Here is a 14410-nt window from a genome sequence, read left to right on the forward strand (position 1 = left end):
CATTTTTTGTTATTAAAGATTTTTCTGCGAGCCAGATGCAGCCATCAAAAAAGCCACATCTGCCAGCCCTGGCCGGTTGGCTCAGTGGTAGAGCATCGGCCTGGCGTACAGAAGTCCTGGGTTCGATTCTCGGCCAGGGCACACAGGAGAAGCGCCCATCTGCTTCTCCACCCCTCTCTCTCCTTCCTCTCTGTCTCTCTCTTTCTCTCCCGCAGCCAAGGCTCCATTGGAGCAAAGATGGCCCAGGCGCTGGGGATGGCTCCTTGGCCTCTGCCCCTGGCGCTGGAGTGGCTCTGGTCGCGACAGAGCGACGCCCCCTGGTGGGCGTGCCGGGTGGATCCCGGTTGGGCCGCATGCGGGAGTCTGTCTCTCCCTGTTTCCAGCTTCAGAAAAATACAAAAAAAAAGACAAAAAAAAAACTGCCACATCTGGCTCGCAAGCCATAGGTTCCCAACCCCATCATGGGAGAAAGGTTCACTCATGATTGGTATAATTTCCTATTCCCACACTTAGCTCAAATCAGATCAGTTATGATAAACTCCTAATTTCATTGGTTTCTGAGTAGGGATCAGGTGGTCAAGGAATTAAGACAACCACCATTTGTCTCCTACTTAGCTGTTCCCTTGCAAATTTAGCATTGTTTCCAGATTTTCACAGGTTACCCATTCAGAGCCTCTGGCAATTGGTCTAAATGCATGGCTGTTGGCCGTGGGGACCATGATGCTCCCATCCTGTTGAGAAGAGATGAAGAGAATTGTTAGGAGTCTTTCTTGCTGCGGCTAAGATAGTGGTTCTCAAATTCCAGTGTGTTTTGGCATCGCCCGCAGAGCTAATTGAACACACAGAAGCTCAGCTCATGAATGTAGCGGAAGGACCTGGGCCTCTGTATTTTACCAAGCTCCAAACATGATTCGGATGCAGCAGAGGTTTGAGAACCACTGAGCTGAGCATGTGTTTGGTGTTGGGGAAACATACACCCCAAATTAGGCCCTCAAGGAACCCGCTACCCAGAGCAAGAGCACGTTCTGGGAGGGGGGGCACTATCATGAGCATTGTAGTACATTTACCAGCAGTTGTGGCCACCTCAACACACTAGATGTCAGTAATACCCCCTCCCTCCACAGTTGTGACAACCAAAATGTCTCCAGATGCCCAGACATTGGCAAATGTTCCCTGGGAGCAAAATTGCCCCAGATGAGAACACTGGTCTAGGAGACAGGCCTTAAAGCAATTATGCACCATTTCACTGAGTAATGATTACTGAGCTCTTACTCAGTGCTCCACAGTAGGGAGCAGAGGACAAAGAAAAATGTAGGTTGATGCTCCCTTGCCTCCTCCATGTCATGAAGGGAGCAGACTTAAACATCAGGTGTTGCAGGTGCTCAAGAAGCTTGTGCCTGGAGCTATGAAGAAGGGAGCAGAGTGGTGAGGTGGAGCTCTGAGTGAACTGGCAGCACTGACTGCTCAGAGGCAAGGGGCCCAGAGGGAGAAGAAGAAAGAACATTCCAAGCGGAAGGCTCAGCACAGCCTTTTCTTATAGATGGTTGAGCGTAGGGAGGCTTGTGACCCTAGAGGGGCCTAGATCTGGCACCCCTGGCCTGCTCTGTGCTGCCCTCGCTGGTGAATTCTACTGCTCCCCCTGCCTGATCAAAGGGGATAGTATAAACAAGGCCTTACTGAGCATGTGCCTTCTATTTCAGCTTTGCCTGGGAGCTACTTGTCTTTCTTAAAACAATCTCATCTCTGCTTTTTGAAGCTCTGCAGAAGCCCACTCACTTCTCACACCATTACATAGTCTTAGGAACCTGGCTCAGGTCCTACGGAGACTCAGTAGCTGGGCTCTGCTGATTATAAACAGGGAGATGAGACAAGGGGCCCAGTGAGCCGCAGCCTAGGAATGCAGGGCTGGGCCAATGGGAAGGACTGTAGAAATGTTAGCAGGGCTGGAACCCAGGGCTGAAGGTGTCAGGATGGGCTTCGTATGAGATGACACCAATGGAGGCAACAGCATAAAGGCCAGGAAGCAGGTGGGGTTGAATGGAAAGGAAGCAACAGATAGCACAGGAAGACAAAGTGGTCTTGAATTGGAAAACTCCTCCTACAGCCTGGGATTAAATAAAGATGGTGAGACACTGGATGGACCGGCTCCCGAAGGCAGTATCGCGCAGTTCTCTCAGCGTGTATGATCAACATTCTCAACAATCATAATAGAGTTTATACCTCAAGCTGAACAGCTTTACTCCTCATGTTATATGCTGTGTGCAATTGCTTTTTCTTTCTTTGCAAATTGAGACTGCCCTGGAAAACCCAGCATGGGGGTTGTTGTGGCAAAGCACAAACCACAGCAGAGGAAGCCTCCATTCAAATGTGTACAGACATGTGATACGAACCCAATAAGCATGGAGCCCAGAGGTAAATCTGTCATGAATTCTAATCTATCGAAGAGCTGAAAGCACTTGTGCCAGCTTGCACTGAGCACCTGGGATGTGTTTGGCACTGGGCTGCATTCTGGTGATGACAGTGACACATACCTTCTACCCTCCAGAAGGTCCCAATTCACCAATAAGGTCACAACTTAAATAATTTTAATATATGGTCAAAGATGATCAATAATGGAGATTCAAAGAGCTAAGGAAAAGGGGAGAGACTAATTGCAAGTGGATCAATTACTAAAACTCTCTCCCCTTAGTTTTCTCTGTGATTTGATCCCCCAGATTCCGTCCGTGTCTGAAATAGAGACATGTCAAGTGAAGTCTTTCATACGAAATGCTCTAGTCATTTATTTGAACAGACATGTGTGAGTTTCATTTTGGATCCTATGAGCATTGTATGTTGGATTTGTTTTAAATAAGCACACTGAGTGACGGAAGCTTAGAGAAATGAGATGTGAGACAGCACTGAAGATAGACGAAAGTTTAACTGTTATATTTGTTTGAAGGAGCAAGACTGTAAGAGATGCTATGTCTTTTAATTATAAAATATAAAAATAAATTGTTTTATTTTTTATTTATTAGATAAAAAGCTTACTGGATCTACTTTAAGTAGAAATTTCCAAATGACATATTGTTAGTCAAATAAGTTTGTAAATATGATATATATGTTTGTTCGCTTATAGTTTGTATGGGGTGTGGGAGACAGGCTGTAAGCTGGCAAAGTCATTATAGCCTAAGGCTTAGTTTTAAGACTAAACCTTTCCCACTGTTTTAATACTAAGATCTTCTCAAAACTGATCTTTCCCCACACCTTTGACTGTTGCATGATGTGGGGTGGTGCATTCTTATGAGAAATCCCATTTATCCCTCAGATGAATGGCTTTGTATCAGAAACTTCCTTATTTGTATATTGGCTTAAAGGCTTTAATTTCTACACTATAAAATGAGGCAGACCGGAGGCTCTCTCTCTCAGTTTCTGCCATCAGCATTGCAGAGGAGAATCAGCCAAGATGGTGGAGTGCTGAAGGAGAAGCCAGTTTGTGCAGAGAGAAGGAGATGAGGAACAGAGGTGAATAAGGCTGGTGAGGTAGAAAGCTTTGATTCTAGAAAACTCAGATAAGTCAGTGGCTTTGGGAGCCCTAAATGGAAAGGGAAGTGTTTTCCCACTGTGTGTATTTTCTCGCCTGCCAGGTGCAAGCTAGGATTAAAGGTAATGGCCTACCAGTTCTTGGCTCTGTTATTTCATTACTGTCTGTCCAAATCAAATATGAACCTGCATGGGCCAGGCAGCTGTGATAGTGGCCTTGGCTACTGGCCTTATACATATCTACTGACATTTCAACACAGACTGTAAAGATTATTTCTAAGGAATAGATGTTACACCACAATTGTGGTTTTATAAATAACCTTCAAATATTTGTTTCAATATTATATTAATGCATATCTGTTTGCTGTACCAGTTTCTAGCCAGACATGGAAATCACCTCTTCAAGATGGGCAAAAGGAGGTTTAAGTATAACAAGAAAGAGGTTAAGTATAACATTGGCTCGTTGTCAAACATGGAGGACCATAATTACAACTAACTGTACAGTGACCAACACTCAATGTTATTGGTTTTTTAAAAGAACTTGTAAACAGTGAAGCATATGTGATATAGTAGATCTTATGTTTGAGGAAAAAGAGAAAAAAAGGAAGCCCTCCTCTCCTCCAGAATGAAAAACCACAGGTACTCCTGAAGTGTTTCAGTCATTCAGGAATAGTTAAGAGTGGAAACTCAACCCCAAAGGCTTGTAAGACACTGCACCCCATTGACAAAGAGACATGTGTTTACCTCAGTCTGTTTAAAAATATATATTGATCTTCATCCGACCTATGGACACTGTGGTCACTCCATCCTACCTACTGTATCACAGAGTTGTGGTGTGTGTGTGTGTGTGTGTGTGTGTGTGTGTGTGTGTCTCCCAGTCATTTCTTCTTCAGGAAACTTACCTTATTAGTCTTTCTCATTTTTCAATATCTTACACATTTTAATGTAGTCATCAGTTAATAGCATTTTATTTTTAACTTTGGAGGCGACTAGACTAGAATTGAACAGAAACTAGAATAAAGAAAAATGTTTAGATTAATATTGACAACTTATGTTGACAACGTTGTTAATTTCTGATCTTTCCAACTCGTTGGCCCTGCCCATTTATTGAATACCGATAAAGATAGGCTGATCATTATAAAGTTTATTTGTGAATCAGGAGGCAGCCTGCCCCATGGGGAAGCTATTCAAGGGAAAGACTGAGTGAGTGTACATCAGTACAGGAAGAGTACAGAGGATTTCAGACCAGGGTGTATGAGAGACGCCTGAAGGCTCTGTAGTCTAAATTCCATTGTTCTCTCTTTGGAGACATGACCTCATCAAGTACAAAAAGGCAAGATTTAAGACACACAATCATACATTCCTAGCCTACATTGTTCAGGCCCAGAGGTCTGATTGGAATTTTTGATAAACCTTTTACTCTAACTGCCTCAGAGCTCCACCTGGTGCAGATCAGTTCAAGGAAGAATGGTCTAAAAGTGCTGTCTTACAAAGGCTATCCTTTTGGTTTAGAAAAATACCTGTATGCCTCTGATTGCTTTTCCCTACCAGGAAGTTAGTTCTTCCCTTTCCCAGGGATCTAAGAGAAAGGAGGACTAGCTACCCCGAGGCAGAATCTATAACACTTGACATAAAAATGCCGTCAATATTTGCCCAATCCTATTATCTAAGGAACTTAGGGATTTTGTTTATATTTTAAGATCTGCAAATGCCAAAAATACTAATTTGAATTGAATAACCTTTCCCAGTACTACATTAAAACACTGATAGAGCCTGTTTAAACATGTTCCACAGACCTTTTTCGATAGCAAAGAAAACATCTATGTTCAGTAGCATTTTAGCATTAGGCCTATTTTATTTTAATTTTTTTTAAAAAAAATGCAGTCTATCTACATTGGACGTGAAGCTCTTGCTTTTCCTCTTCTTCACAGACCTGATTTTTTCCACTTGCCAACTCTGTGGCTTTGGACAGCTACTCCGAGCCTCAATGTTCTCGTCTGTAAAATAGAATGAAATATGACAGTGAAGGATGTTGTGAAAATGAAATGAGAATTTATGTGTCAATTACAGTGTGGTGTGGAGATTCCTTCTGTTCAACTTCTGCAGGTTCTGTCCAAGGACACAGATTCTTGGGCTGTCAGCAAAAAGCAATAAATACCCTCCCCAGACCAAACCCTCTCCCTAGACTAGAGCTAAAGCAGTAGAAATTCTCAGCACAGGCTCCCCAAGTAGGCAAATCCTTGGACTCCTTCAGAGAACCCAGGGTGGGACTCAGCAATCTACATGAACATGCCCTCCAGGTAGTTCTGATGCTAGCCAACATTTGAAAGCCTTAGCCCAACCTAGATCATTCTCACTCTTCCCCAGTTTCTAAATTCTTCCAGTCCCTTTGCCCAACCTAGATCATTCTCACTCTTCCCTGGTTTCTAAATTCTTCCAGTCCCTTGTCCCTTCCTTCCATGAACCCGCCTCCTTCAGCATCCCCCCACCCCACCCCGTGAGCTGTGTTTTGGGTAAGTCAGTCACTGCAGAAATTCGCAACTGGAATCCAACCCTATTAACGGCTAGGAGACCAGAATCAGGTGGTGGAGTTTCTGAAAGCATCTCGAAGGGTCATCTTTGATTCGGGTTCTCTCCTTTTTTTATAGGTCTGGTGACTAGGATTATCTCGTTGTTTGTATCTCTCTGCTTCCAGCTCCTTCTGTTGGCTCGACCCAGCGTGTGCCAGCACACATGTCAAGTGCATCCCCATGGCTAAATTTTCACAGAACCCCCTCACTATGTTCTTAGAAGAAATTTGTACTTTTCTTCTGGCTGGACCAGAGGGGGTATCTTTTTGAGGCAGGGGAAATTAGATCTCGAATGTATTTCAGTAAGTTAGAAGCTCTGTCTTTGAAAAATGTTTCACACTTCTAAAAGAAGAACCCTTTGAATCAAAGAGCTTCTGATTCCTTCATTGACAGTAAAGGAAGAAAATTTTGAAACTTTCTGAAAGTCTCCCATTCTTGGTGATCACGGGACACTCACAGATCACATGTTCGGAATTCTGCATTCTCCATTTATCTAGTTGCGTTACAGAAGATAATCTGTGACTCTCTCAGTTCTAAGATGCACGTGATGAATTAGTAGAATTGGTTGAAGACATCCCTACTCTGTATAACTATAGTTTTAATAACTATTCTGAAAAGTCAAGTAAAGTGTTTTCTTTGACACTAAGAGAGGAGGTGTATATGGATAGAACATGCTTTTGGTGACCGGCGTGGAGGTTGCTAACGGGTCCTTTTGCTTTGCAGGAACGTTAGTTCAGCCGGAGAGGAGGCCCGCAGGAGGATGCGGGAATGTGAGGGGCTCACAGATGCTCTGCTCTACGTGATCCAGTCCGCACTGGGGAGCAGTGAGATCGACAGCAAGGTTTGTTGTATTCCCCTAGGTTAAGCACCTTAGACAATAAAGATGCCCAAAGGACTGAGCAATGACTGACAGTGGTAGAACCTGTGTTTAATACTTTCACTCTGACATAAATCTTGATCTCTTTCTGTGAATCCACAATTGCTAGACAGGGCTTCTAAGCCCAGGTTAGACTAGACACAACTCTTGATTAGCAACAAGGAGAAATTTAGATTATTGTAAGTTACTCAAACCACAAGTGTTAAAAAAAAAAAAGATGAGTATATAAACTGTTGCATACCACATTATCCACAAGCTTCTAATTTTCTTTTGTGAAATCAACTTTCAAATGAAAAAGAAATGTTAAAACTACCTGAGATTTTACTAATCTTATGTTCCTACAAGTTAGCTTTTTAACAACTGTTAATTGTACCAAATGTCATTTAAAAATGCCAAAGGAAGTTTGAATAAGTGCTGTCAAAATGCTAAGTCAATGAGGCTGTCAACACCTTAACCATCAGTGTCTATGCCGCTTTAGTTCACAAACCAAAATAGAACTGGGTGGACTTTTCCAATGTTTGCGCTGTTTTTGTTTTGTCTTAATTTGTCCTTTGATTAGTTTTGATTCACTCCAAATACAAATTTGTAATTTCATAATATCCTGATATAAACACAGACGTTACCGATGCTTTTAAAGTAATTTGTGTGGTAAATGTAATCCTCAGTAAGAGTTTCTCAAGAGCCACACTATTGACATTTTGGGCTGATTAATTCTTTGTGGTGGGGAGGTGGTCCTGTGCTCTGTGGGATGTTAAGTAGCATCCAGGCCTTTACTCACTAGATGCCAGTAGCACCTCCCTCCATCCCTGCTTGTGTTACAAACAAAAATGTTTCCAGACGTTGCCAAATTTGGTCCCATGGGATGCAGAATTGGCCCTGGTTGTGAACCACAGCGTGAATCCCATAGTTTTCAATGCTGACACATCAGAATTACCTTTGGAGCTTTTAATAAATACATGTTCCTAAACTCCATCACAGCCCTCTGAATCTAAATGTCCATCTCTGGTCTCTGATGTTTGCACCTTTTAAAATTCACTGGGTGATTTGTTGTGCTCTTGGATTAAGAGCCCTCCTTAGTAGATACAGCTTTGAGTGGGCTTATGAGAATATGGTATAGCGTGATTTAGTTGTGAAGTTAGATAAAAAACAAGTAATAGGATTTTATCCATTTAGTTACTAACTGGCATGGGGGCACTTCTCAACATAACTACACATTACAGTGACTGAGAAACTTAGAGAATTACTAATGCCTGAGCCTAACTCCCTAAGTTTTGGATTGACACTATCTTCTGGGACTAACCCTCTAAGAACTAGTTGATTCCAGTTATGAACACTGCTTGTCATCTTATCCCTGCCACTCAGTGATGTTTGCATCCCTTCGTTTACTGTGTAAATGTCATCAATTTCCAAGACAGAATATGATGTAATAAAGATCCAATCATCCCCTTATGGTGAACACCCTTCATGGCCATTTTAGACCTTTTAATATCATCAACAGGAGTATTAAGTCCTTTAAGAAGTGACAAGTCAAGATGTCTTGAGTACTTACGGGTACCTGTTCACATCATAGACCTGTGACTTTTTTAAAAAAAGAGCTACTGAAGATAATTCTCTGATGCCACAGTGCCCAGGATCTTAATATTTAGATCAGTAAAGACTAAGGCAGTAGGACCCTAAGCCTCTACCTATTGTGGATACCAAAAGAGTTTTAATATTGTCTGAGACTTGCAGTTAATAATGAAGAGTCAACAGCCCCTTGCCTTAGCCAAGTACCATGCCACCATCAGACTGCAGGAGTTCCAGGACTATAGATAACTAATGGAAGACTGTTGAGATCTCTTAAATACCATGTTTTTGGAGTGGTATTTGAGACACTGGAGTAATTGGGACAATTCAGCTACCTGAGATTTGAATAATCAGACATTCCTGATCAAGTAGCAAGAGCACAGGACAAGCTGGTGAGCATGCCATCCCTACTCCCACTGATTAGAGGACCATAACCCAGGGACCTCAACTTTGTGACAAAGAAGATCATCTATAGCTGTTGAAAAGATCAGATGTGATAAATTGCTCAGCAGTGCTTTGCTGGCTAGAATATGCTATTGAATTTTGACATATTATTATTTTCCCATAATTTTCCACTCAGCCCCCTGCTTGGCCACCTCCAAGCTTTCACAAAGGAAAAAAAAATACACACACACACACACACACACACACACACACACACACACACACACACACACACATTCTCTTTAAGGACAGAGAAGTTAATGAATAAAAGAGCCTGGATTTTATGCATGCTCTCAGCCTGGCCCTATAATAAGGACAGTTTGTTGAATAGGTAACATATGGTAGAGTGGTCTTTGGACAAGTTCCAAATTAGCCCTTTCTAATAGAAAATAAGGAGTCAAAATGGCCCTGGTAACCAAGAGAGGAACTGCTAAAAGAACTGTTGACAGCAATGGATCTCAAAAGCAAAACCACCAGCTGCCAAACACCTTCTGCTGGTGTCCCCGAGAAAGACGGTGGCTGTCTTTCTTTTTCTTTTTTCTGTCCCTCTAGAGAAAAGTGCTTGAATTGGTAACTCTCCCAGATCAGCCTGGATGAGAGAGAGAGATGGATTCAGCCCCTGTGAGCTCCCACGCCCCCAGTCTTCTCTCTACACCGCCTCCTCTCTCCCCTCCCACCTGTCCATCCCCACCTTCTTTCTCCCTGTCCAGCTTCATCCCGTGTCATCCCTAGTCATAGGTAAATTACAAAGCATTTCCCAGAACTGCTAGAGATGTATTCCCCAGTCGTCCTTTGTTAAACAGAGGCACAGTGATGCCCTTGGGAAAGAACAGGAAGGTGAGAAAGGAGTTTATTCTCCCAAGTCTTTGATGTAAGAAAAATCAGTTTGAGCTGATTTGAAAATTATTCTGACTTATGCTGCAACGTTTCCCTTTCGGGAGGGACTTGCCTGCCTTTCATGCATCGCCTTGTGTTTACCTGCTTTCATGCTGGTGCCTCTCTTTGATGCTGAGAGGATGCTTGAAATAGAAAATCAAGTTGACTCAAAGCCCGTGGGATTAACAGCCATGAAACCTTGAAAAGCTGACAAGAAAGGTCTGGAATGGCAAAGGCTCCAAAGATAGATCCTGGAAACCAGTTTCCCTCATTGATTTTCATGCCCCCATTGTCAAGTCAAAGACACATACTGCCTTTTACCAGATTTTAGTCACAGGCAGGAGCAGGACAGAATCTGGGCCCTGGGCGACTCTTCCTTCCAGCCCCTATCCAGAACTGGAGAGAAGTGATATAATCCCCTGGGAGTTACCAGCAGCTTCAGATCTTGTTTTCTTCACCTGTGAAAGGAACTAGGTTCTCCACCTGAACTGTGGCTGTCACACAGTAGGTGCCTAGAAAGTGATTAAATAACACTTCCTCAATTCTAGTTATTTGTGCCATTATTTTGTCCTTTTTTTTTTTTACACTGGGTACTTTTCCCCTTGGCCTCCAGTTCCTCAAATACAGCATGAAGGTCAAAAGGTTGATGCTTGGGCTGAATGTGTCACCCCCCCCCCCCAAATTCATATATTGAAACTTAATCTCCGATGTGATGCTATTTGGTGGTGGGACCTCTGGAAGAAAATAGAATCACAGAGAGATTTAGCCATTTGCACACAGCAAGGTCACAGCTTATGAAACGGCGGAGCCAGGTCTAAAATGCAGACCAACCAGCTCTGGGTCACATGCCCTGGAGGTCCACACAGTGCTGTCTCTGCCTCTGTTCATGAACTGAAGCCTTGTGTAGCTTTGCTGTGTGCTAGGCTCTCTCCCCACTATGTACACAACAGGTTTGTTTCCTGTTGCTGCTGCAACAGATGGCCACAAACATAATGACTTAAAGACACAAATTTATTATCTTACCATTTAGGTCAGGAGTCCCGAATAGGTCTTGTGGGGCTGAAATCAAGCTGTCAACAGGGCTGTGCTCCTTCTGGAGGCCCTGGGGTTGGGGGGGGGCTATCCCTTGCCTTTTACAGCTTCTCAGGCCTGTGGGCATTCCTCGGCTCATGGCCTCTCCCATCTCTACAGCCAGCAATGGTAGGTCACGTCCTTCTCACATCACTCACTCTAACTCTTCTGCCTTCCTCTTTAGAAGACCCACGAATACATGGGTCCACCTGTATAACCCAGGAGCATTTCCCCACCACAAGGTCATTTGATTGGCAACCTGAATTCCATCTGAAACCTCAATCCCCCCACCATATAACCTAATATATTCACAGCCTCCAGAGGTTCGTATGTGGACATCTTAGGGGAAACTTGGTGTACCTACGACATTTACATACTATAGCTCACCTAATCCACACAGCAAACTAAAACATGGGTACATTTCTGACCATCTTACAGAGGACAGTATGGTGCCATGGAGATGCTGGGTGCTTCATCCAGGTCATACAGCCAGTATTCAAAGACGTGGGGTTCTGCAGGTGTCTAGCTCTACAACATGTGTCCTTAACCACTGTTTAGTTCCTATGCTAAGAACATAGCAGCGCTGGCCAGCTCAAAGAAAATCAGTAGCTTGGTGACATTTATGCCCCCAGGTGACCACAGCACCTCGCTTGCCTGAGACAACGCTGGTTTGTACCTTGTGCCCTGTTTTACTCCCTGCAAAGGCCCTGGTGGATGGTAAATATTAGTGTCACCCTCCCAGAGTCGTCGGAAATCCAATTATCCATGTTTTTGGTGATTCTGAGCTGCAGTCCCCAGGTGTCTGTAAGTGTGCAACATCTGGGACCTCTTCTGGTTGCAGGTTCTTTCCCACTCACAGGTGAATTTCAGTCAACAGTGACAGCTGTTTATAGAAGTAACTATTTTTGATGACTAGTTTCTTTGTGGGGAGAAAAGGTCTTAAGACCTTTCTTAAGCTTCTCTAAATTCTTTCCACTGTGGCTCTCAAGGGCGCCCTTAGGCACCGCAGCTCCGTGCATCCATGGAGAAATGTGTGTGTGGAGACCAACTGCTTTCTGGCTGGAGTGCTAGTTCCCTTTTATTCATTCCTTCTCTGTTTCCTTTTCTTGGGTTCCACAGACCGTTGAAAACTGTGTGTGCATCTTAAGGAACCTCTCTTACCGGCTGGCGGCAGAAACGTCTCAGGGACAGCACATGGGCACAGACGAGCTGGACGGGCTGCTCTGTGGGGAGGTCAGCGGCAAAGACACGGAGAGCTCCGGGTGCTGGGGGAAAAAGAAGAAGAAAAAGAAGTCCCAAGACCAGGTGATGCAGGCGCCTCACAGCTGCATGCAATTATCCCCTTCCCTAATTGCAACATTAATATATCGTCTGCACATATAGGTACAGGGATTTCAAGGTGCGTAACGCCACTAATGTGTCTGCACAGCCTTCCTGTGGGAATTTCACAGCTGAGACGGTGGAACATTAAATGACTCCCCCATATCCTGCTGAGCCAAGATAGGGAGTTTCCACAAGAGAAAGAGCCGCGCAAGTCCCAGGCAGACTCTAGGGAACCAGCCCAGAGAGTCAGGCCCAGGCACTGCTTCTTCCACGTGTGGAGTCGCACGTTTATTCACACACCCCCCCTGTGGGGTCCAGGTGTGGTCTAAGAAAAGCAGCTGAGGAGAGAGGCACGGACAGCCAGCACGTATTTCATACAGCATCCTGAAGCGTTAGGGTATGGGATCTCGCACTTACTGTGGGAAATGGGGTGGCCGGCAGATTCATAGCCTTCCAGCAGAATGGTATTAGAAGCATGACTTTGGGGAGCAGTTCTCATGAATTCATAAAGCTGTCCAGCAGGAGAGGCCGCTGCGAAGGGACGGCCTTGACCACAAGTGGCAGTAAGTAGGGTGCCCCAAGGGAATTCTTGGCCAATAGGCTTGGTAGAGTCAGAACAGCCTCTGTTCCTCTCCCTGGACACCTCTGGGAGGCTGGCCCCCTCACCCAGCGGCCCCCAGTAAGGCAGTAATGTGCAGACACGCCCGTCCTGAGGCTGCCCAGACAACCCCACCACCAGGTTTCCCTCATCTGCCCTGGGTGCTGTGGTCACATGTCCAGTTTTCCCCTGGACACTGACCATACGTCCAACTTCCCTCTAGACACAGCTGCTAAGGGTTGTATAGACCGAAGACCTGACCGTCCTCAAACTTGATGACTGAGAAAACAGAGCAGAACCACCACACCCTTTCTTGCCGGGTTAATAATTCAAAATAAATATACAAAGTATGTTTAGATCATGGCACACCATTTTTAAAAGTATTTTAGAAAGCATCTCACTTTGAGTATGATTTAAAGGAACTATTTTATTAAGAGTAAGGGTTGATGGGGATGCACTCTTAAATAGATTTCCTAAATTTGACTGGAATAAGTCCCTGTTAGCATTTCTGCAGGTTCCAGCTCTCTAGCTGTTGTGGCCCTGGGGGATGCTGCAGATACTTCCACGACTAGAGCTGTGTGTTTCTGTTTAAACACGCCTGTGGTTTAGGAGATACATGCGCGTTGCCTTTTTGATGGTGACCTTCTACTCCTAGGACAAAATATCCAGCCCCGAGTATTCTCCCGCTGTGGGTCAGTGCTCTGAGCCTTCTGTCTTCTCCCTGAATCCGAGGCACCTTTTAAGGCCATGGTTCTTAATTCAGCCACTTAAAGCCATCCCAGCAGGGGAACAAAATGGTCAGCCAGCAAGTATTTATTGAGTATTTACTATGTGACAAGCATCAGATACCTCAGTTTTCCCACCCTGTACTTAAGAGAGCCAGGCCATTTTGAGTTCTGAATATTTTCAGTATCAAATAAACTAAACATGGCTTAACCAAGGTCTAAGGGTTCTTCTCATGGTTTCCTTTTGAGTTCTGTGATTCCATGGGTCTCAGGCCCTGCCCTGCTTTAGTCTGGAAAATGAGCAGGCACAGTAATGGCTGAAAGGAGGATCAGCACATGGGCAGGAATGTGGTTCTTCCCCATCTGTCTAGCGATTGAAATCCCTGGGTCTCTTGTGCCGCTTTAGGACTCAGAACCTCCGGATGGGCCCGGACAACTTCAGAGGGCAGATTTGGGAAATTGCCTTAATACAATTTTTGCCTTGACTAAAAAACAAAACAAAACAAAAAAAGCTTCAAACTGAGACTGAAGTCATTCTGACTTCAAAGCTTTCTCCAGCCTGTTGCTCGGATTCTAAAGTGAATCCTGATATCTGTAGTGCCTGCCACTGGCATCTCATTTAGTAAGGCTCTGCCTTAACCTTGACCCCTTTCGGCAGCTCTGCTCGGGTGTGCTCACCTGGCTTGCAGTCTTTCAAGTGACAGGTGAGATTGGGAGTTGATTGGATTCAGAGAAGTCGGGGGCCAGAAGGGGACATTCCTGGACTTCACCCAGGAAGAGAGCCCTACTTGGAAGCTTTTCGCTGCCTCATGAAACCTTATGGTGAGCAATTTCCTAGGCT

The 14410-nt window shown here is 44.4% G+C and overlaps 1 protein-coding gene across 8 annotated transcripts in view; it reads left to right on the forward strand.

Annotated features, from left to right (window-relative positions):
- The window catches only part of CTNND2 (catenin delta 2), a 944271-nt gene that overhangs the window by 800729 nt on the left and 129132 nt on the right, over window positions 1-14410 (forward strand). For all 8 annotated transcript variants that reach the window (XM_066374395.1, XM_066374422.1, XM_066374405.1 and 5 more), the window contains 2 exons: window positions 6813-6930; window positions 12043-12228. In XM_066374395.1, coding sequence (XP_066230492.1) covers window positions 6813-6930; window positions 12043-12228 — 304 coding nt within the window. The remainder of the gene's footprint in view (window positions 1-6812; window positions 6931-12042; window positions 12229-14410) is intronic.

Source organism: Saccopteryx leptura, chromosome 1, assembly GCF_036850995.1.
Source record: "Saccopteryx leptura isolate mSacLep1 chromosome 1, mSacLep1_pri_phased_curated, whole genome shotgun sequence".
Classification (NCBI taxonomy): Eukaryota; Metazoa; Chordata; class Mammalia; order Chiroptera; family Emballonuridae; genus Saccopteryx; species Saccopteryx leptura.